The sequence below is a fragment of the Amphiprion ocellaris genome, chromosome 19 (assembly GCF_022539595.1).
Source record: "Amphiprion ocellaris isolate individual 3 ecotype Okinawa chromosome 19, ASM2253959v1, whole genome shotgun sequence".
In the NCBI taxonomy this organism is placed as follows: Eukaryota; Metazoa; Chordata; class Actinopteri; family Pomacentridae; genus Amphiprion; species Amphiprion ocellaris.
The window spans coordinates 23,600,312-23,625,486 of NC_072784.1; the positions used below are offsets into that span (position 1 = coordinate 23,600,312).

At 39.8% G+C, this 25,175-nt stretch overlaps 1 protein-coding gene across 2 annotated transcripts in view; it reads left to right on the forward strand.

Annotated features, from left to right (window-relative positions):
* The window catches only part of LOC111573825 (ras-related protein Rab-26-like), a 63,273-nt gene that overhangs the window by 10,451 nt on the left and 27,647 nt on the right, over positions 1 to 25,175 (forward strand). Inside the window, exons 3-4 of one of the 2 annotated variants that reach the window (XM_035951848.2) lie at positions 20,419 to 20,460; positions 21,217 to 21,283. In XM_035951848.2, the coding sequence (XP_035807741.2) occupies positions 20,419 to 20,460; positions 21,217 to 21,283 (109 nt within the window). The remainder of the gene's footprint in view (positions 1 to 20,418; positions 20,461 to 21,216; positions 21,284 to 25,175) is intronic. The other variant, XM_035951849.2, reaches the window with a different exon arrangement.

Consider the following 25,175-nt stretch of genomic DNA (forward strand, 5'->3'; position numbering starts at 1 on the left):
AGTACATCCCATAGTTACACATGATATGCAAAAAAAAAAAGTACAATTTTCCCAGTGAGTTAGAAATGGATAATTTCTACCCAAAGGATGTGTAAGTATCTTTCATTCTAGTGAAAAAGTCAGCTACTACAGACCACACTCAGCAGCCCAGAACAGTTGAAACAACACAACGCTGCCTAGCTTCTCCTGTGATTACTCAGCGCGCTCTGTCTTAGAGTGGTTCATAAAATGTGCCTGACGGTTTTAAAAGACATGGATCAGATCCAGCATTCTAATTAATCTCTTCCTGGTTTGTAGTCTGTTTTGTACACAAGACATTTATCTTAATGATTTACCTTTGCAGTCCAACATTAGGGAAGTTGAAAAAGATGGACTTGTGTTTGTCACTGAACAATGGGTGCTTAATCTGAGAGTAACCGTGCTCCACATATCAGATTTGGCCGAGGGTGAACTTTATTGTTTGGCGATGGGGATGTGAGTTGGTTGGCCCACCACTTTGATCCAGAAAATGGATAAATTTGATATTTTGTTGTTCTTCTGATTTTTATCAGCTTTCCTTTTCTCACTCTCCTATACCCTCATTTTGACCAACTGAGGCAGATGGCTGCCCTCCCTGAGCCTCATTCTGCTAAAGGTTTCTTCCTGTGAAAATGTGAAAAGGGAGTTTTTTTCTTACCACTGTCACTAAAGCTCTTGCTCAAAGGTAATTTTTTTTTTTTAATTTGTAGGGCTATACCTTATTAAATAAATTGCCTGAAGAGGGTTTATGCTGTAAATTGACAATACAGTTTTACAACTTAACTATTGGGTGTATTGCCTTAACATTTTGTTCAACAGTCATTGTACAGGTCGGGGAGGAATTCTATTGAGACATCTATGTTCCCCTCGAAATGAATAAAGCAGCTTGGTGATCCATTTAATTTAAAGTAGAAACAACAACTGTCAAAATTGACACAAGCTTAGTTATCAAATATCAGCATTCAAATACATTAAATATTATTCTGTGCCTTCAAAACATCAACATGCTGTCCTGGTCAGTGTGCTGATATGGCTTGATGCATCACTACACTTAAATGTCGCCTCACAAAGGCACTATGTATGGCTGCTGAAGTCTTGTTTTACGTGAGTCAAAGAATAGCAAATTTTTTAGCCTCTATCTGAAAACAATTGCAATGAAACAGATAATCAATTATCATTTTATAACACAACTTGTTACAAAATGCTTTACATCAAAGACATAAAAGGAAAAGTATGAGAATAGCAATACAGAAAGCCACAAAATATAATTTAATTAAAAGTGAGTGTAAAATGGCGTGTAATGCATGCATGTCAGAGGTTGGGCCAGGAGTTTCATGCCTCATTGATGAAGCTTAAGTTTATAAACTCATGTTTCTATTTTTAACCACAGCAGGGGAGTTTCACACATAATGGACAGAACCACTGATTCGTATTTCTGACTTCACGTGCTATTTTTAGGTGTAGTTAATATGTATGTGGGGGTGAGGGCTATGAACCAAGTAACTGCAAAATCTTCACCCAACATTTTTATTGTCTGATTTTAAGCTAACTTGACGTGGGGACACATTTCAACACGGTTCTTCCACATTTTAAGAAAACTAGAGTCCATATTGTCAGTGCTTGCTGCTACGATGGGCAAGAACATGGGGAAAAGAGAAGCCAAATGTTTCTGATGGGGGAATTTCCTTTGAGAAATAAAGTGTTTGTATCATATACAGAAATGAGTTATGAATGACAGTTGGTCATTTTGTCAATTGATCTCCATTGCCTTGGGTGTGCTGCGTATTTTTCTGTCTATGAACAGAAAGGTTGTTGAATTATCTAAGTAAGTTTAGTCTTTTTCTGCAGGTAGTGCTCTAATTTGTGTTTATAAGTGCATTAATTTAACTATTGGGTGTATTAAGTGCGTTCATTTACATGGTAGCAAGAATGAGTATATTCTACCTACCATTGCTGAGGGTAAGGAGATGAGACAGAGGCAGCAGCAACCAGAGGGGTGGGAGAGAGGGTTGACAGAGCCACAGGGGGGTCAAACCAGCTGTACATTTTTGTCTAGTCAGCACACAGAGGACACACACCAATGGACATTTACAACACATGCTATATGTCTTTGGAAATATAATGAGCAGTTCAGAATACAGGAGGTCGTCGACTTACGTCGGAGTTCTGTTCCTACAGATTGATGTCGATTTTCGCCGTAAGTCGGAACACCGGACAAAATGTAAACAAAGCCGTTACGTGCATCAGGATATCGATTAGTTCTTAATAAAAGTCATGAATAACAATGACTTTCATGCATGTATGAGTCATTTTACAAGAAGATAAAAGAATATGTTCCACTAGGGTTGCCACCTTTCAGAAATGAAAATAAAGGACGCCCACCACGGCTGCCGGGGCCACAGTTCAATAAAGTCGTAAAGATATTCACAGATTCAGACTTCCAGCATCAATAACTCAGATAAATGTTGTCAAAACATAAACGATGCCTCTTTCCCATCCTTGTAAGGTAGACAATGTGCTACAAGCCCAGTTTTATCAAAAGTAGCTGTCTTTCAAGCTGCAGGAATAACATTGGTGTCAACAGGAGCCAGTTGAAGGCTGCAGTGATTTTGGTGACACTACAGAGTATCAGAGTGAAGTTACTGAATATCTGTGTCTCTCTTCGCTGTTGCAGTGGTTTTGCAATTTGCAAATGGTCCCTGTGCACTCCATAGCCACCAATGTCATTTGTGCAGCTTGAAAGACAGCTACTTTTGATAAAACTGGCCTTGTAGCACATTGTCTGCCTTACAACGATGGGAAAGAGGCATTGTTTATGTTTGACAACCTATATCTAATGAGTTATTGATGCCAGATGTCTGAATCTGTGAATATCTTTCCAACTTTACCATACTCGGGGTCACTACCACCCAAGGAGTGGTATATTTAATTTTGAAAAAAGCATTTAGCCATACGTAATGCTTTAAGTGCTTTATTAACACGATACTAAGAATTTTGTATTGTTTTATGATCACAGGTTCTGTCTGAAAATAAGTGGCATCCTTTTAAACAGTGAAACCAAACTAATGAAATGTAATGAGCAACCAGTGTGCAATACAGTATTCTATAAAAACATTAACAACTGAATGCAGAATACTGTACAAAGAAATTCTCTGGAGACAGTTGTTTTTCACTAAATCTTATCTTAATACAATTAATGTATTGACATATTTATGTGTGTATGCATGTATTTATTGATTTATTTAGTACTGTTAGCATATCAGAGTGCTGAATGAGTTTTTCTTTACATAGTCAAAGGCCATGTATTGATTACATATAGGCTATTAAATAAAAACTACAAAAGCATTAAAAAATAATAAACAACTTAGGCATTTATTGAGTCACTAAAATACTGTAGAGTCTGTGGCCACATCAGTAGGATTATAAGCATCCTCTGGTAAATTAACAACCAGATACTGATGTCCCTTACCATATCAGCTTCAGGAGATGATTGGGGGATGATAAACTGTGACCTGCTGGTTGGGTTCTCTCTGTTCTCATGTTTCTTACATGTTGGTCCCCTGATGCTGCCTTACTTCAGCCAGTCCATGAGCAACAGAAAACACAGTTTGTCTCGTACCCACTGCCAGGGGTTCCAGTCTTCCCAATCACGTCTGCAATTTTGAAAATGTTCTTGCTTCTTTGAACGTGGTGAAGTTTAGCTTGTAGACATTTTTAGACGCGCGGGTGCAGCAGCGTCTGTAACCAGGCAACCAGAGGCAGGACCGGACACGCAGAGAACTCTGAGATCTATCTGCGGGACCTCGCATCGGGTCCTCGCTACAAAGGTCCTACGTCGAAGAAATTGGCTGCCCTTAATATTTCCTGTGTTTTATTTTGTTCATTAAACAGTTTTGATGAGTGTGTGACAGACGTGTATGGGGCATTTATGAAAATACGGAACAACTTGCGTCCTGTATTGATTCAATACGAGACGCAACAATTAATTGTCAAATAAAGGACGATTCCGTATTTTAAGGGACGTGTGGCAACCCTATGTTCCACTGTTTTTACAACTTGATCTAACAATACCAATGTTCGACGGCGTTTCACCTTGTTCCGAGCGTTTTATTATATCTAATTTCACTTCAATGGAGTGTTGCCCTTTAGGCAGAATTATCGATGTACTTTTATTTTGAGAAAGCCTTTATTTTGAAGTTGTCTGTTGACAGTTTTCATTTCCTGTCTCCTATTTTAATGTGTAGCTTTTCTGGATGCACGGCTCTCGAGGCCAGTGTTTCTCAACTGGTGGGTCGCGACCCAAAAGTGGGTCGCGGGGCCGTTTTTGGTGGGTCGCGAGCCTTTTTCTAAAAAGAGAGAAAAATAAAGATAATCCAATTTAGTGGCGAGTCATTGTAGTTCCCCTCCGCACCCGCAGGGGGTCGTCGTGTCAGCAGCGACCGGTGAGGACACTCGTATTACTGTAGAAGAAACTGCATGTTTTCATAGCAACAGCAGCATGGCTAAACGCAAGTACGACAGCGAGTACATTAAATATGGATTTTCCTACATCGAAGACAAAGGAGTCCAAAAGCACGCATCTGAATAAACTTTTCGAGCGGTTTAACGACTACTTTCCCGATAAACAACCCGAGGACGACTGGGTGCGAGACCCGTTTGGAATAAACATGGAAAGCATCACGTTGCCTAGCAGCGATGAATGTCAGCTGGTGGAGCTAAGCCTTTCCCAGTTCTGGTGCAACGATGTGATGAGAGAGTATCCCTCCATTGCTAGTCGAGCTGTAAAAATCCTCCTACCATTCAGCACCACATACCTCTGTGAATGTGGCTTCTCAGCTCTTGTTCGGCTGAAAACAAAATACCGAAATAAACTGAACATTGAGCATGACCTCAGAGTTGCTTTATCATGCATACAGCCAGATTTTGAGACTCTTGTAAAGGCCAAAAAGCATCCTCAGCTAAGCCATTAGAACTTCATGTAGTTCTGCAGTACTTTTATTGTGACTTGTGACTTTTGTTTATTTGTAAATGCTCAAAAACACACTTTTCTTTCAATATTGCACACTATTTTTTTCCCCAAATATTGGCTTTCAAATATAGTTAAGCCCTTTGAAAAAATGTTTTATTGTGTTTACATTTTGAGATTGATCAGAACATTAAGCATTTCTTCACTTTAATAATTTGTTGAATGCACTTCATCAGTTTTCATGTTTTGGACTCTTTTGCACATATTTCTATACATAGTTTCTCCAGCTACAACAGCAATGTTGCAGACTTGTGCAGTATTATGAGAAGCTACTGGTTTTGTTGAATTGCACTTTTTTTGTAGAAAAAAAATGCACTTTTATATATCCTGAGAACTACTTGAGGCTATTGTTCTACTTGTTTCAAAGTCCTCAGTACTTGAATTAGTATTGCTGCTTGATTTTGAGTTGTTGTGAAGTACTTGAGTTCAGGTTTAAAAGTTTTGTCTTCGAATGCTCAATCAATAAATTGTTGATTTTTGGAGAAATATTGTTTGGGTCACGACTTGTCATTTCAGTTTTATGGCGGGTCCCAGGCCCAGACCAGTTGAGAACCACTGCTCTAGGCAATGTCGTAAGTAATTAACTTCATTTTTGGACTTGCTCGTTAAGTTAAAAGGACTTATTTACACGTATTTATGTTGTTTTATTCTGTTTTTGTGTCAGTTTTCACTCTGTAATGTCTAAGAGCCACAGTAAAGAAGTCAAGTTTGCTAAGACTCACGATTCATTTTGCAAGCACAAGTTTAACTAATTGGATAGCTGCAGCTTTTACCATCACCATTTTCTTTGCTATCAGAAGAGTCTGACTTACGCTTGGGAGCTATAATGAAGGGCATAATGTTAGCAAATGTAGCACAATCCAAGGTAGTGTACAACTGGAAAATGTAAACAAAGCCGTCTAATAGCGCCGCGTGAAGACGTATTTTTCCGCTCCGCTCGCTAACTAGTTCCACATAACCAGTTCCAATGTAACAACGAAATGCCATAAGTCGAGGATGTCATAAACCGAGGATCCCCAGTATATTTGTTCGAATGATGCACCCACTGACCATAATGGATTTCTGGAGTAAGGTAATGGTCTCAACCATGTACTGTATCTAGGAAGGGGCACATAGTCTCCCTTGTGGAGTGCCATGATAGATATTTTTAATTTTCCATTTGTAAATATAGTTCTGCAGACAATATTGGACTGTAGACATTTAACTTACACTATGTCTATGGAGGACTAAAAGTGCCAAAATTAAATAAATAAATACATCATTAAATAATTAATTAAATATTTCATTAATTAATTAAAATTGGAATTAAATATTTCATTAATTAATTAAAATTGGAATTAAATATGTCATTAATTAATTAAAATTGGAATTAAATACTTAAATGTGTTATTAAATAAATATATCATTAAATAATTAAATATGTCATTAATTAGTTAAAATTGGAATAAAATATGTCATTAATTAATTAAAATTGGAATTAAATACATAAATGTGTTATTAAATATGTCATTAATTTATTAAAATAACAATTATTTTAAGTAAAAAACATATTTCATTATTTCACTATTTAATTAATTATTTCATGGTCCTTGCCTTGCAGTGGATCATGAATTTATTTTATCTGTCAACCTCGCCCGTCAAAGTCCGTGGGCGGATCCTAACACCTGATTGGTTACCCTGCACATCAAGTCAAGGCAAATCGATTCCAGATAATGGATTGACGCAGAGCTTGTGAACACATTCCGATACACTGGGTGGCGCTATTCACCTCTACGTTGGTTTGGATACTCAATAAAACAAAACTTAATTAGCATCCGCTAAAGACTCGGTCCTCTTTCCCAAATGTTGATACTTGCGGTGCAAGACAAATTTTCCTTTAGCATTTCCTTTAGCATCTACTCGGCGCGCCACGGCTCGTCTCGGTTTAGTTGTTTTTCCATTACATTGAGAACCACCTCATCGTGGGTTGAGTCGTCATAGCACGGGGGCCCGAAAGTCCCTTACCGTCATTTCTGTGCGACACAAACGCAATGCAACAATGTACATGGAGACGATGGTTCACCTGCTGCTCGGTCTGTGGCTTTCTGTCAGATTCAGAGTAATAGAAGAGTCGGAGAAAGCTGAGAGCGGCGAGTCGAAACACTGAGGAGACACACAGGAGAGTTTGGGAGGCGATGCAGCAGTATCAAGCCGAAGACAAGAGGATATGAACTAGACGACATATGAGGGTAAGCTAATGCTAGTTCGCTAGCTATCGTGTATCAGTCCTGTGAACGACCCTGTAATGGCTGCAGTTTATCGCTATTAGGTATTAAAATATGTATGCTGTGTATGTGTTTCAGATGCTCTCTGATGAGACTTCATGGGATTTACCTGAAGCAGCAGCACATGAGCCTGCAGTGGCACAAGGTGTAGAGTAGGAGGACAGAGATGTACAGGATGCACTGATGCACTACGTGTCATGCAAAGTTATTCTTCTTGTTATACTTCTGTTTTTCTGTCCCCGGACCGCTATTGTTTTCTTTAATGCAGTTCTGACAATAAACTTTTGTAGATGTGTCTGTGCTATTGTTTGTTTGTGAAGGTTAGCAAGATTAAATAAAAAATTAAACGCCAAAACATTAAAACAGCTGTTTTAAGAAAATTCCAGTTTGATAAATCAGTATTGCTTTGGTGTAATTCAGTCACCGGAATTATGAACCATAAAGGAGTTTGTGTTAAAACATGTTAAATCCCATTAAACACAAATACATTATTAGGGAATATAGAATTGTTTGGTTCAGACTGTTGACTCTTTTTCTACCAGTGTCTTAACAGACAAAATGAGAAGTTATGATGCAATCACATAAGTCACAAAATAGTTTATTAGTCAGCAGCAAAATCAAAACTATTTACAATGTGCAAAGTACAAACTGTGGTGGGCCTGTCCTACAGTGGAGGGCTAAAAGTAAAACTATATACAACTACAAGTGCTGCTCATATAATTAGAATATCATGAAAAAAGTTGTTCATTATTTCAGTAATTCCATTCAAAAAGTGAAACTTGTATATTATACTCATTCATTACACAGAGACTGATATATTTCAAATGTTTATTTCTCTTAACTTTGATGATTATACCTGAATACTAACAAAAATCTCAAATTTGGTATCTCTGAAAATTAGAATATTGGAGAAAGGTTCAATATTGAAGACACCTCTAATCAGCTAATTAACTCAAAACACCTGCAAAGGCCTTTAAATGGTCTCTCAGCCTAGTTTTGTAGGCTACACAATCATGGGGAAGACTGCTGACCTGACAGTTGTCCAAAAGACCAGCTTTTTCATGATATTCTAATTATATGACCAGCATTTGTAAATCTCAAGTCTATGGGAGGTGGACTCGCTCACACTCGCCGGCTGCCCACTGCCTACCCAGCTACCCCAGCTGCCCCAGCACACCCAGGAATGACTGGTTGAAGGCAGTATTCTGGGCCATCTCCTCCCACTGCAAGGCCGCTTCATTCTCTCTTGCCTCGCTGAGGAGCAACCAGATGTTCTCATCATGCTGGGCATGACTCCACTCCTCCTCAGCCTGCATCTCCACAAGTACGTTAGGAAGGTCCAATTTTCTGTGGCCCCCTTTCCTCTTGCCTAGACCAAAGACAGAAAAGTGATCAGAGTCAGCTTTAATGGCCAAGTAAGTACACAATATACACGGAATTTGGTTTCGGCTGTTGGTGTCATCCTAGGAATATGGAAGAGAATAATAAAAAATAAACAATAGAAAGAGGAACAGGGAGGAAAAAGAAATAGTAAAATAGAACACAATATAAACAGAAATGTACAGCTAGACTGGAATGTATGAACACATTAGCAAAATGGTAATTGCTATAAACACAGTAGTGGTGATTTTTGTGTACAGGGCTCTGTAGTCCAAATGTCCAGGGTGAGTGGGGTCTCTGATGATGTTTTCTGCAGTCCGTACTATGGGCTGTAGTCTGTTTCTGTCCTGCTGTGTGGTTGATCCAGAGGTGCACAGGACAGATTGGATGACTGCAGTGTAGAACTGGATCAACAGCTCCTGTGGCAGGCCATGTCTCCTCAGCTGTCGTAGGAAATACATCCTCTGCTGAGCCTTTTTCAGGAGGTCCTGAGAGATTGTAGTCCCCAGGAGCTGGAAGGACTCCACAGCTATGATGTGATGTGTTTAGCCACCCGTCCATCCATTTTCAATCATGATCATGTCTTTGATACTTTAATAAACTTCTGGCACTCTTCACTTTAACCAAAGCACAAGCAGTAACTCCTCCACCACAAACAAAAACGACGTGGTGTGAACTTCATTTCATCCTGTGCACATTTTGGAGTTGGTAAGAACAGCTGTGTTTTCTCATTTTTATGTATATTTTCATTCAGTTTCACAGCTACCTAGTGACTATAAGAAGAATGGTTGCAATACTACACTGCACCAGAACGTAAATTAATTAGAGTGACTTACTTGTTAAGTCAATGGAAAATAAATGCAGCTGCATGTGTTCTGTTTATGTGTCACTGCAGCTACATGTAGCTTTCATCAGGCGTTCCTGAGCTGGCTGCTGCACAGTTTGCATTTACACCTGCCTCAATTCTTGGTCATTGGTCTCACTGTTTTGATCATGCTTGCAGGCATTTACACCTGTAGTAATAATAATAATGAGTTTTCAAGCTTGCTGAAGCGATGGCTGCTCTCGGATCAATCTTGTACCCATTAATGATGATTTTGAAGGTGCTTTGGTGTCAGCACTTTTTTGTAGAGGCTTTGGAGTTTGATCTTATGAATTATTTGTGTTTAATGTTTGAAATGTTTAATCTTGTGTCTTTTTTCTTTTAACATTGATGTAACCCAACACATCTTTGGCCTGCTCTGGGACTACAGGTGGAAATTAGCACTTGTGGTATAACCTGGCATAATGCATCTCTCCCCACGGGGTTAATGTTGTTTGTGCGCTGTCCCATGGATCAAATAAATAAAAAAAAATAATAAAAAAAAATAATAATAATAATGCGAAAATCAACCATGCTCTCTGTTTACCGTGTCTTACCGGTGATAAGACGTTGCTGTGACGTGCTGGTGTCGGTGTCCGAGCTGGTGCTGGAGAGGAGCCGCTGCAGCTGGTGGAGAGGAGGCAGGGCAGCCGGGGGCTCCGCGACGGAGGTGGAGTAGGCTTCGCATGTGGAAAGGGATTCTTGAACAGAAATAAACACGTGACGCTAATGGCGGAGTAACAGTTCTCGCTACAGCTCCTGCAGCTCGATATCCGATTCAGCTATATTGCTACAAGAATTCACGACTAAACCAGTGCATCTACGCATGCAAGAATGCCGACACAAAAGAAAATCACATCTGTTGTTGCGAAACAGTCAAAAACGGGAGAAATTGGCTCGTCTACGCATACCACGACTACCAAGGCCGAAGGGGTAAGCGTAATGGCGGCTGCCACGCCGCCCTCTATTCTCTCGGCTGAACCTTTGGATGTCGACAATTTAGTGGCGAGGATTACTGCGGAGGTTTTAAAAGCGGTGGACACATCTTTTGACAAAAAGGTTGACCCTGTTCTTCAGAAACTACAGGCATGCTCTTCTGACATCGTTGTATTAGACACACGCCTCACGACCGCTGAGGAGCGAATATCAAGCCTGGAGGATACGATCGCCATTCAAGACGTGCAACTTGCCGATATGAAAGTCAAAATGGACTCAGCGCTCGAAAAGATTGACGACATGGAGAACAGGAACCGGCGCTGCAACATTCGGATTGTTGGTCTCCCCGAGCACAGCGAAGGTACCGACCCTGTCTCCTTTACCAAATCCTGGCTCCCCCAGCTAGTTGGCGTAGACTTTAAAGGGGGTATAGTTAAGGTTGACCGCTGCCATCGCATATCCCCCCGCTATCGCTCCCTCCTGGGACAGAGGCCACGAGTTTTCATCGTCAAACTTCACAACTTCCAGGACAAAGCCCGGATCATGCAAGAGGCCAGGAAAAAACAAACTTTGAATTACAAGGGCACTAAGATCATGATATTTGAGGATTTTTCTGCAGCGGTGTCCAGGAAACGTCAGGCATTCCTCCCAGTCAAGAATCGTCTCAGAGAGAAAGGCATCCAATTTGCGCTGCTCTACCCAGCTGTCCTCAGAATTAAGCACAATGGAGAAGAAAAAATCTTCAAGCATCCGGAGGACGCCGTGGGATTCCTGGATACATTGCCCGGTGCTGGATCATTTTCATCCCCCGCTGTATTAAAAATTCAGCACAGTGTTCTACATTATTAAGATTGTTTGGCTCTCCTTCCTGCCAGTGCGGTGAGCGAGAGCTCACCCTAAGCATCAGATGTGGTATTTACAACATGAACAGGATATTCTAGTTGATAATGCGCTGTATACATGGTAAAACTTTGGACATTATTTTTTGTTAATCCGTGTCTATATATCTCCTGCAAATATGTGTGCATATAATTCAGAACGTAGCTTTCTCTGACATGTTTTTTTTTTCTAAGGTAGCTGCAGGTCTGGCTGTAGTTCGTTCCATTCAATGACAGCCTGGTCCAGCATCCTTCCCTATTTAGTTGGGAAGGTTAGCTTGCACCCCTTATTGGGTGTTTTAGACCATCGTCTGACCCTTCTGTGTTTCTCCTTTTTTGTGTTTTTGTTTTTTGTAAATAGTTTTTGTTCTTCCCTTAGCAAAGCAGAGCATATTTTATTTTTCATACTTTTCCAAACTGGTGCATCCTGGTTTGTTATTTTGAGAATATCCTTATTTCTGTGGCATGGTTTAGTACTTGCTTTAAATTATAATGGCTAATCCTAGTACGTCTCTAAAAGTGTGTAGCTGGAATGTGGGGGGTATTCATAGTCCCATCAAACGTAAGAAAATCCTTAACTACCTGAAAAAGGAAAATATACATGTAGCCCTGTTACAAGAGACACATTTGACATCTGATGAGCATCTAAAGTTGAAACGCGATTGGGTGGGACAAGTGTTTTACTCGTCTTTCACAAGTAGGAGTCGTGGCGTAGCCATTCTGATACACAAACATCTGCCTCTGACAAATACACAATCTGTTTGTGATAAATCTGGTAGATATTTATTACTCAAGGGCACATTGCATAGTAAACCCATTTCATTTTTAAATGTTTATTTTCCCCCTGTTCAATCACTTGACCTCATCACACTTGCTTTCTCCTCTTTTTCCGATTGGATCTGTGACAATACGGTCATAGTGGGTGATTTTAACTGCTACTTCTCATCATCTATGGATAAATCTCCTGCAACTCAGGTTCCTACATCTAAAAGGGCCAAGGCGCTCTTAGACACTTGTGCAGAGCTTGAATTGGTTGATACATGGCGTGTGCTACACCCTAAAGACAAGGAATTCACGTTTTTTTCAGGGGTACATAAAACAAGTTCTAGAATTGACTTCGTATTTACCCCCAAGGTGTCACTAGGCAACATTGTTAATTGTAGAATTGGTGATATAATTATATCAGACCACGCACCGGTTTTTGTTGAATTAGATAATCTTAACGCAAATTTTCGAAATTATAATTGGAGATTTAATAACTTCCTGATTCATGATCCAAAATTTGAAAAGTTCCTGAATGACCATTTGAATAATTTTATACAAGATAATAAAACCCCAGATGTATCCCCTGGATTACTCTGGGACACTTTAAAAGCCTATACACGTGGTCTGGTTATATCATATTCTGCTGGGCTCAAAAAGAGGACTCAAATGGAACAAAGAAAACTAGAACTGAAATTACATGAATTACAAATAAAACACAACCTCTCTCCTTCTGAACAGCTGAGAGGTGAGATCCATGTGACTAAGACAGCCTTGGAAGGGTTGCTGACAAAAAAGGCCGAGAAATCTATATTTTTTATGAAACAGAGGCTATATGAATTTGCGAACAAACCTAATTGCTACCTTGCTAATATTCTTAAAAATAAAGGATCATCCCGCAATATTCCTTGCATTAAGGACGCATTAGGTATACTCAGCTGCGATAATATAGTGATTAATGATACATTTAAGACATTTTATAAGCAATTATACACTTCTCAATTTAAATCATCCAATTATCAAGATATGTCTTCCTTTTTTCAGAACCTTGATCTGCCTCAAATTACGGAAATTCAGAAAGAGGAATTGTCTAAACCGATCACCCGTAGTGAAATTCTAAAAATCATTCAGCGACTACCAAATAACAAGGCCCCAGGGCCGGACGGATTCAATGGGGAATTTTACAAGAAATTCAGTCAAATCCTACTCTCTCCTCTGTCTGAAATGGTTGATTCTTCGTTTGCAAGTGGGGCTCTGCCTCCTTCCCTATTAGAGGCTAATATTTCCCTGGTTCTGAAGAAGGATAAACCCCCAGAGGAGTGTTCTTCTTATAGACCCATATCAGTCTTAAACATTGATTTGAAAATTCTTGCAAAGACACTGGCCTCACGCTTGGAAACAATCTTGCCTAGCATTATTCATAATGACCAAACGGGATTCATCCGAGGTCGATACTCTACACACAACGTAAGACGTCTACTTAACCTCATCCAGCACTCTTCCGCGTTCAATTCTGATTCTATGATTATTTCTCTTGATGCAGAGAAGGCCTTTGATAGGCTCGAGTGGCCTTATCTATTTTTTACTCTCCAAAAGTTTGGTATGACTGATGGGTTCATTAATTGGATACGAATCTTGTACGCAACACCTCTCTCGGCAGTGATCACTAATGGCCATAAATCCAATAATTTCAGTACTGAACGTGGAAGTAGGCAGGGATGCCCTTTAAGCCCCTTGTTGTTTGCCCTAGCTATGGAACCCCTAGCTGCTGCTATTAGGATGGACCCCTGTATTGAAGGGCTTCTTTTAAATAATTGTCAGCATAGGATATCTCTCTATGCTGACGATGTCCTAATTTTTTTGAACTCACCATCCAGGACTATTCCAAAATTGATCAATCTAATCACCCAATATAGCAGCTTCTCGGGTTATAAAATTAATTTTTCTAAGAGCGAGGCTATGCCCCTTTCTAGTTCATACAAAGCCTCCCCTAGTATTTCTCGGCCTTTTCGTTGGTCTCCGAATGGATTCACCTATTTAGGTGTTAAGATCTCTCCTAATTTAAAGGACTTACACAATCTTAACTACACTCCTCTTATTCAAGCTGTTAACCGGGACTTGGACAGATGGTGCAGTCTACCACTATCCCTGCTGGGTCGTATACACCTTGTCAAAATGAACATCCTACCACGCCTCTTATATTTATTCCAGATGTTGCCCCTTGTTCTTTCCTCAAGAGTTTTAGCAAAATTAAATAGTTCTATAGTCTCATTTATTTGGAACAGAAAAAGACCCAGGTTAAGATACAGCTACCTCTCTCTCCCAATACGTATGGGTGGTCTTGCAGCTCCGTCGCTACCACTTTACCTCTGGTCTGCTCAATTTAAATTTCTTTTAGAATGGTACAGATCGGATCAGGGTTCAATCTATCTAAGTGCTGAATCCGCTTCCTTAAACGATATCCTCTTGTGGAATCTACTTTACATTTCCCCTCCGAAATCCTCACTTCTCGCAAAGGACAATTTATTATTGAAAAATATGCTAAGTATCTGGCATAAAGTGAGAAGGTTAGAAGGTTATAAAAAACATTTTTCTTTACTCACCCCAATCCACCAAAATCCTGATTTTATCCCGGGCCTTAATGCAGGGTTTTCTGAGTGGTTTCATAGGGGAATTAAAACAGTTGGTGACTTGGTCGACGGGGATGCAATTTTGTCATTTCAACAAGTGAAAGACAAATGCGGTATTGGTAGTGGAGATGTTTTCAGATATATGCAGGTGAAACATTTCATTCTTGGTAGGCTAAAGGAATGTGATGGCCGAATGTCTATCTCCCAGATGGAATCTCTGATCCTAAAAACCACAAAACTTAAATCTTTTTCAAAGTCAGTTTATAATATCCTATCCAAACTCAATAAAGACAATGCAGACAAAGTTAAAAAGCAGTGGGAAACGGATTTGGGACCTATTACAGCTGAATCCTGGGATGAACTTTGTAACCGGCCTTTTAAGGCTCTTGTCTCCAATTCCATCTGGGAGAGACAATTTAAGATTCTGCATAGGCTCTTTATAACTCCTGAGAAAAGGCATAAAATGTATTCTTCATTATCTGAAATATGTAACAAATGTCATTCCGCTGTTGGTACCCTTTTCCACTGTCTGTGGGATTGCCCACCTATTTTGCAGTTCTGGGAATCAATTATTGATAAGCTCTGTACAATTTTTAAGTTTCATTTGAACTTGAGTGCTCGAACTTGTCTCCTTGGTCTGGAGGACGAACTGCCTATGCGATTTGGTAAGCGAAAGCTGTTGCATATACTGCTACATTGCGCTCGAAAGTGCATAATGATGCAATGGATTTCGGATGAAGCCCCCTCCCATCATCAGTGGCTCCAAACGGTTATTGCCATAATACCAATGGAGGCTTTCTCCACTCTGTTGATGAATAAGCCATATGCATTTTACAAGACCTGGGACCCTTTCTTAGACTACTTGGACTTCTCCTCTGCACAAAGACTGCGATCCGGCTTACTGTCAATGGCTTGGCCAAAATCGCTGCGGATTCACCAATTTTCATTTTATTTATTTAATATTTATGTTTTTGTAACGCTCTGCTTTGCACAAAATGTTCAATGAAAATATATATTAAAAAAAAAAAAACAACTCATATTTACTGAGACATTTACTCATCATTTGCTGTCATACCCTGTCATTCACATGTACACACACGCACGCACGTGTACACTTTACCAGCAGCGCTACTTTACCCGGGAGTGTGGTAAACTAGTAGCAACTAGCATAACATGGAGCTCCTTGCCAAAAAAATAACCTTTACTCACTTCTAGCAAGCTAAGACTGGATAATATGTAGAACACATTGCTTTTACTGAACACAGTTGATGCCATTGTACAACACTTACACTTAAATAGAAACTATAGTGCTTCTTAGCAACAACACGCTGAGCCTCTTGGCATTGAGCCAGCACTCGTTTACCTTAATACACGTTTCAACACACTGGTATACATCACAAAAACACTTAACATTGTCCTCACACAGTTAATACCGTACCAATATAAAGTTAGAAAAGCTACGTTTTGCTTTACCTGTGGATTAACACAGAGAGCATCAAGTTAGTGTCTTCCTCATGCCTCATGCATTTATTTCTGGGCTGCGCATATATAGTCTCTCTGATGGAGCCACAACAGAACCAGATCACTGCCTACTGGCGAAAAAGTGGCATTGACCTCAACATACTGTTAAAGCAGTTCCGTTAAAAACAAAAATTAGAGGGGGGTGTCTGTTCAAATACAAAAACTTTAAATACGGCATTTCCAACCGACTATATATATATATATATATATATATATATATATATATATATATATATATATATATATATATATATATATATATATCGCTTCAAATGCTTTCAGAAATAGTTTTCGCTGACGTGTTTTTGAAATGAAAGGGAAAATTTGCGGCCGAGCCGCTGTGTTTATCCAACTTGTCTGCCGGACTGTCCAGCTGAAAGCTTGGTGACGTCACCACGTAGCGGCCTGCTGTTGCTCAGTGCTGTCATGTGACCATGTTGCGGTCCGCTCGTGACCGCCGTCCCTGCCATTTTCAGATGTGGTGCGTTGCCGTGCGGGAAAATAGCATCTAGTGGACACGCGCCTTTAGATCTGCACCGCTCGCCGCCATGTTGTTTGTATATCAAGCGCGGGGAGGAGGTGGGCGCGTACTCTGAACTACGGGAGCCCAGCGGGAAGGCGTTGGTGGCGGATGTTGATGAGAAAATCGATTTTCATAAAAACAAATCGGCATTAAGTACAAACTCGAATTAATTGATAAAATTGATTTATCGCCCAGCCCTAATATATATATATATATATATATATATATATTATATATATATATATATATATATATATATATATATATATATATATATATATATATAAACCTCCAGAGTGTGGCTGGGCTGGTAAATAGAGCAGTTTGTATTCAGAGACCTCATTTGGAGGGTGTTTGGTGCAGCTCAGGGAATGAAATTGACCAGAAAGGGGTACAAACTTCTTTTGAGCAATTTGTAGCTGCAATGAATTGAGTGCCATGTCAGTCTGTAAGATGTTGAAGCCTGAGAGAGAACTGAAAATAAACAGAAGTCTGTATTGTCATAAGTGTGATTGGCAGCCTTTAATCCGCAATACCTCGATTCCACATCCTACCACAGTACACTCACTTGCGGAAGATGGTCAGATACAGTTTGTTTATTCTGCTCATTCACATTTTGAGTGATAATTAAGACTGTGTTATTACGTTCTATGCTGACTGATTTGAAGTATTTAAATAAATCCAACATCTTTTATCTGTGCAATCAAGCCTGACTAACGCACTGAAAATCCTCACCACAGTGCTACCTTGAGGCTCTTTTTCTGGATCACTAAATATTTATGAAACCTCTAAGTGCATTATGTTGTTTTTTTTTTTTCGGAACAACAATAACAACTAGGAGGTAGTCTTTTGAGACTCTGATTCCTATCAGAACACAGTTACCAACTAGCTTGCAGCTCAGATTCTCTATGAATATGTATTGAAGTCCTTCTTTGTAACTCCCGGGCAGGTAGATCAGCTGAACACGTCAACAAAGAACATATCTATTTAGTTTAGCAGCATCTTGTCAGGGCTGAATATCTCCCGTTCCTCCTCAGGGATTGTGGAATTAAAAGGTCAGGATTGGCTCTCAGGAATATCCCAGGAGGGGATGATGGTGGCGGAGGCTTTTTAGCAGTGATGTTATCCAGATTGCATGCGGGGACACTGAAGAGCATCTTGACCACCTCTTTTCTATGGCAGATAATAGCTCACTGAAAATGGATGAGAATGTGCCGGAAATGCAGAATACGAGAGGAGTTTATGAACCTTGAAAGTGCATTAGCCTCCTTCGTGTTGAAACACATATATACACTGATCAGCCACAACATTATGACCTGTCACGAATGTTCAGTGTGAGCTCAGGTGCAGGAAATGAACAGTCATAAATAAGGTGTAACTCTGCTTTATTAAACAATGTCCTCAGGGACAACAACAGAAATCTAGATATACGATAAACTAAAAGTAGAGCGCACTAGGCTCTGAATCCTCTAACGGCACCTAAGGGCCGGGCGGAACTATAACGAGACAAAACTAATAACCTACTCGCGGTAGGTAACACCTTAGCGAGAAATGGCTCTCCTAAGAGCCACCAACTTGAGGCCGTCTTCACAGGGATAGTGAAAGGGATTACTACAAACAGAAATCTACACAACTACACTGTGCTCCTAACGAGAGCTATACTATAACGGGACAGCAAACTCACGAAGTGCACGAGGGATACTCAAACTGGCTCACAGCTGAGGCAGCCAGGGTTAGGAGTAGCACAGGTGAGTGTCTCCTCAGCTCGGAGGGTCCAGAGTCCAGTATTAACGGCTCCAATGGCAGGAACGTGGTGGGTCCAGAAGGTCCATGACTTCTTTTTCCATTTTTCGTTTTACGCTCCCACAATGAGAGCTGGGTTGTGTCCCGTTTTATAGTGAACCAGATGAGGCTTGATTGGTTGCACTCCTGAGCTGCTGATTGTGGCTGATGGGGAACACCTGTTCCCTCCTCTCCGCTGCTGGGCTGCCCTAACCGGCAGGAGGAAGGAGAGGGGAGGGCACTAACTCGGCCTGGCAGCAGCCAGCCTGACATGACCACTGACAGGTGAAGTGAGTAACATTGATCATCTTCTTATAATGCAATGTTCTGCTGGGAAACCTTGAGTTCTGACATTAATATGGATGTTTGACATGGACCACCCACCTAAACATTGCAGGTCAAGCAACCCCCCCAACCCCCCCATGACAACAGCAGTCCTTGATGCCAGTTGGCACCCTGAGCAGGACAATGCACCCTGACATGCAACAAAACTGCGTAGGAGTGGCTCAGGTAACACAACAGAGCTAAGGTGTTCATCCGGGTTCCACATTCCCCAGATCCAAATCTTATTGAGCATCTGTGGGATGTGCCAGGATAAGTCTGATCTAGGTAGGTCACACTTTGTAACCTACAGGACCCACAGAAATCACTGCCACCATCCTGATGCCGCAGGACATAAATGGACAAAATGTCTCAGCAACTACAGTGACTTTAATCTCAAATTTCTGGATAAATTAGTAAATCCTGCAATTAGTCGAACTGTTTAATTTATCTCAGTACTTTAGTTTATGGCCAAATAAAACAACACTTTTATGTTGAAAATCTGTGTTAATTAGCAGGTGTCACCAAGCCAACATGCTGAACTACGATGGTGAGCTCACATGCAGCTAAGTCAAGACCATGCTCAGCTGATTTTGGCATATGGAAAATTTCTGAGGCAGTCAATATCTGCCACTTGTTTGAAAGAACTACAGTCAACAAAATGTTGGCCGAATGACTGCGTGTGTACCATTTGCAGTTACATCAAACAAATATATATTTAATGAATATTAACATTTATGCTGTTGATTAAAGCAGTTTGACAGATTCTAGCAGCAAACAAGCTTTGCAAAAAACACAGCTCAAGTCTCATAGAGCTGAAAAGCACTGCTGTAGATTCTTTCAGCAGTATTTCAATCAGAAATAATGCTTCTCCAGTTTTGGGAACACGAACATTTGGACAGTGAGGTGAAGGGCACAAGACAGGTACACAAACTGATGTATCTGTTGTCTGTGCCATTTCCTACCATGGATCAGAATTGAAAATTAGCCACAGTGATGAGTAATGGCTCATAAATAACAGTAATTTCAGAGTTAAATTGGTAAAAATAGACTTTTATTCTGCTAACTGAAAATGACATTTCTACTTTGATGTTTTTAACTTGAGCTAAATCCTAACTAAATCAGCTCTCGAAACTGTCAAATCTCAGACTTCTTCCATTTGACTGAGCTTCACTATGCTGTGTTGGAGCAGATTGAAGCAGAGATCAGAGGAATGCCTCCCCAAGACTTAGAGGCAAAGGGGGTGAGGAGAGGAGAGGGGGTTAATCCTCTGGAGGAAAGAGGCAAGGCTTCATCAAAAAGGGGCCAACGTGAGGTGGAGACATGCAATATTAATAGAGAGGAGAGAAGAGAGTATGGCAGGTGGATGAGAGGAAGAGGCTGTTCAGTCAGGTCTCTGACCACAAACACACATACTTCAGGCTGTTTTCTTCTACACAGTGAAACAGTTGTGACTAGTTAGGAAACATGATTAAATTTAGGCACTGACACGCTATTTGTTCCTTTCACTCATAGAACAAAGTCCTGAACATTGATGGAGTCAATGTGAAGCTCCAGGTAAGGACTTCAATTTATTTTGACATTCATCAAAAAACAAGAGTTCTGGTATGCGAAGGGAATGACAAAATCTTTACCTAAAATACTGAGGTTCTAGGAAGAAATGTTGAGGAACAACTTAGGAAATGGTTTTAACTGAAAAACGAAATGAGGTGTGCTGTCAACCTGCACAGGTCTGCTGTAGAGAGAGGAGGAAATGAAACTGCCGTTGGAGCCAAATGGTGAGGAGAGATGAGGCTGCCTGATGGGAAAAAGACACCTTAATTACCGTAGTGTAACACCCCCCCCAACAAACAAATAATACATAGATTAAACTGATGACTAGGTGGAGAATGGAAGAGACAGATTTTCCTTAGTTGTCAAGGAAAATTAAAATGCAGTTCAAGTGACAGAGAACATTGGATTCATATTCTACAGATGGACAGAAACTTGACAAATAGTTATGCTAATGTTGCTCCATGACTGCTGGATGTGTACATATGAAACCTCTCATCCATTACCTTTAAGAATTTTGTCGATATATCAGCATTAGTGTATTGCAGATCTTTTTCACTGCTGAATTCATAAAACAATGGTCTGTTTGCGAGTCCTGTACATCCAGTTTCCACATTCTAGGCTTATCTAATATCATTGGAGTGAATTGAAAGGAGGGTTACACAATGAGCTCCAGCAGGACTGAGCAAACACAAAAATTATTAAATAGATAAAAACTTATTTCTCTCGTCAATGATTACCTTTGTCTCTCAATATCTGCAGATCTGGGACACAGCTGGACAGGAGCGTTTCCGCAGTGTTACTCATGCCTACTATCGTGATGCTCACGGTGAGACAGCCACTCACTCACACACACACACGCGAAAATATGACCATATGATGCATTTCCTTCAGATGGTATCATGTTATAGTTGTGGATTACATTAGTGTTTCATCAGAGTTTATACATCTCGCATACGTTGTGTATCCAGGAATAGTGAAATGGCCGTTTGATGAAATTTTTTTCAATTTTTCTAATGCCATCGCATTGCCATCAAAATAAAGTTTTACGTCAGTTATATTTCACTGCTGTGTTTGTATCAAGGTGTAGATGAGATGAGAGTTTTTCTTCCACTCTGCAGTATTATCAACTGCTCAGGTTTTTATAACTGTTCTCCTGGGATGGAATTATAAGACATTCAGGATTCAGGGACTCTTTGATGATCTGTAATCAGTCACCACCTATGGGTGTGTGTTTCTGCCTGTGTGTGAGCCAGCATGTGCATATGCCTAGTTTTTTATTCATCTTGATATTGACTTTGTAAGTTAATTTAGAAGACTCAGTGGTAAGACTACATTTGTTTCTCACAATCCTCCTAATCAAGTTTGAAGTGATTTTTACAAATGTCTTTAATCAAATATGAATAACCTGCTGCATGATGTACAAAACTTGGCCCTCAAAGTATGAATACATTGCTATAGTGACTTATCTTGTTGAGAGATCATTCTCATTGCTAAATATTCCAAACCAACCAAGTATTTAGTGGAAACTGGAGGATTTTACACACATCGCAGCTTTCCTATGTGGACTGATGTTTCTCCAAGGGGATAAATAGTGGCTCTGCTCCTCTTTTGGTTCTTGATATTCAGTCATTGTTTCAGTATGTGTATAATTTTGTACTTTCATATGTATGGAGAACGTATCACTTTGTTTGGTCTCTGAATCTTCTGGGCAGTCAGGGATTCTTCTGTGATCAAAGGGAAAATTTACTGTCTCAATCTGTCTTGTCTGCATGATCTATTTAAGTTTGCACAACTTAAGCAGGGATTGTGTGTGTGCGCGCGTGTGTGTGTGTGTGAGTGTGTGTGTGCATGCGTGCGTGCATGCGTTCTTTTGTGTGTAGATGTGCATGCAACCCACTACATGCATGCATGAATTAGTAAGTAGAAATGATCTACGTCTGGGTATTATCCACATCATTCTTGTCCTGCTTTTGGTGGTCAGCTTGCATAATTACAGCAGTATTTATTTCACAGGATTGTCTCTGTCTCCTTTAAGAAAGGAGACCACGGTGGACTTTTAACAGGGCTGCTTTCAGGCATGATGCCTGGGAATATATCTTTCCCTGAAAACCTCATCACAGATCTCTGGATTGCTGCCAGAGACATCTCTGTGTCAGGATTTTCAATTACTTTTCCATTACTGCTGTAAAGCATATCACAAAATGTCTACACATTCTAATAAACCCATGATCTTTTAAATCAACTTTCCCCTACGTGTTCTTAGGGGTCAAGTGAAAAAAAGTTAGGATAAGGTCAGAATATCCAACTTTATTGGTGGCCACTGTAGGGTTAATTAAAGTTTGACAGACTCCTTTTAGAGAATGTAGACTTCCCTTTCATTTAAAGACTCTTTTTGTGCCTAATTTCAGTAACTCCACTCTTCACTACAACACTCAAGCCTATAAATATTGCTGACTGTGATTCACTGAGACTTGGTATAATCTGAACAAACTCTGGTTTCCGCAGCATACTGCCAGCAAGTTTTTGAAGTCACCGAAGAGTTGTGCAAAGGGATCTGCAACTGTGTTTCCGCTAGCTTTCCGTATATTATTCAAACAAAAGCACATACATTTTGATCTCTTAGCTGGCCTTCATATTGTGTGCACTTTTGACTGTCAGTCTCTGCTTTCCAAGAGATTCTGAAAACAAATTCAAGTTTCTTTCTGCAAAGTGTACTTTTATTTTGAACAGATTATATAAGAAAAGCTGACTGGTTTCAGAGTAAGCCCTGGTGACTTTTGGCTGCTTAACATTGTACTATACATCAGCCTGTATCAAAGTATCTCTGTGCCAGCTGACCATCGGCAGTGCTGGGGCTTGAATTGGAAATAAACCTTTAACTGCTTTGTATGGCATTTACTGGATTTTTAATATAAAAGTACCAGGCTGCATGCAGGAAGGTTGAAGCCACAATAAGTAACATTTTAATGTTTCACCGGACTTCTTTCTTAATTACTATGATCATTGATCCAAGCCAGTTACCTCAAGGTGCCCTCTGGAAACAATCAAAAGTCTTGTTTGCTTGCAGTATTTCTCATCAAAATACCTCCTTGAGGTCTAAGAACTATATTGAGTGCTTTCTGTTCAATTTTTAAATTATTTAAACTCCTACAGAAAATTAGCAAAATCAGTACCACATTTTTGACAAAAAAATATTGCACAGCAAACTGCACAGCAAGCTTTTAATAATAAATCGTGATAACTTTAGGTCAGAAGGCTGTGCTGTGCTATAATGCCAACAGTCACACAACAAAATCTTCCTGGGGTCCCTGGTCGAACTGTGGCTAACTGTTTTATGGTTTATTGTAGAGATGTCAGCCAACGACTGTGACATTAAGGGGCACTAAAAGATTTGCAGATTGGAGAAGTCAGTCATGAGTACTTTGATGACCTTAAATACATTTATTTGACATGCAAACATGCACCTCTCCACGAAGCAGAGGTGGAAACTGTCACTGGCATTACATTTTTAGGGCCAGAGCAGAGCTGCAGGCAGAGAGTCCAAAGCTAAAGAGCCAGTGCAGAGAGATGAGTGTGGAAGTGTAGAGGGACTCTGAATTAGGAGAGGCTCTGGAAGAGGACACACAGAGAGAGAGAGGCATGCAGAAAGGATTATTTTGGATGTTGGTGGATTGGAAGTGTACCTGGTATGTGGGAGAAAAGGTGTAGACAGTCATCAGGTATTTTTTCAGCTCATTTTTAATGTGAAAAATTGTGTGATCATTTAGTTTCAGCATCAGTGCATTTTCAATAGTTTCTTTGGGTGTATCTTGGTTGAACTCACACATCATGCTGTGGTAAAACACCAGACTACATTGAGAAAAAACAGTGACAAAGATTAAACAGAACCAGGAATGGAAAGTACTAAGAGGCAGCTGAATATATGATACAAAGCTGCAAAACATTTCAGCTCAACCAAAATTTGTCCGATGTGACCTTGATTTAAAAAAAAAAAAAACTGTTGGGGATGGTTTATGTTCCCATGATATGCCTGCAAGTGTCATGCCACACAGTAATTTTTCACAACCATTCGTTTGTCCAGTCCCAGATTGATGAATGGCTCTCTGCATAGAGACAATGAGATTTAGACTGTACTCTACTATGTTCATTCTGCAGATAGCAGTTTTGTTAAAGTTAAGTTTAAATGCACACTGTTCAATCTTTCCCTTTGACTTGTTTTTTTTTTTGTTTTTGTTTTCACCTTGTTTTGAATTGGTAATTTTAGACATGATTGAAATGGTGGCCTGAATGCTGGAACAAATGATGAAATGTTGGGAAAAGGACCTTCCACAATATATTAATAGGTTCCGCAAACCTGTAAATCCAAATACAGGTTAATCCAGTTCAAAGGCCTTAGCACTATTTTTTTTAAATTATTATTTAAAAAGAAAAGTTGCATAAAGAAAATTGTAAACATAATCTCATCATGCAGTTTTCCCTGTATGGTTTTATCTCCCCTATCTTACCAGTTTAGGTCTTTCTTTCTGTTGTTGTATTGGCTTATTATCCCAGCCTTTTTTTTTTTTTTTTTTTTTTACATGAAGTCATTTTTTCTTCTTCTTTTCTGCATTGACTATCTCTGTTCATCTCTTCCTTTAAACCTCAGTTTCAGTGTTCCATTCATAAGTCTTTTGTATAAGGAAACTTTGATTGAGCCCATTGTTTCGCTGTTTAGCAGA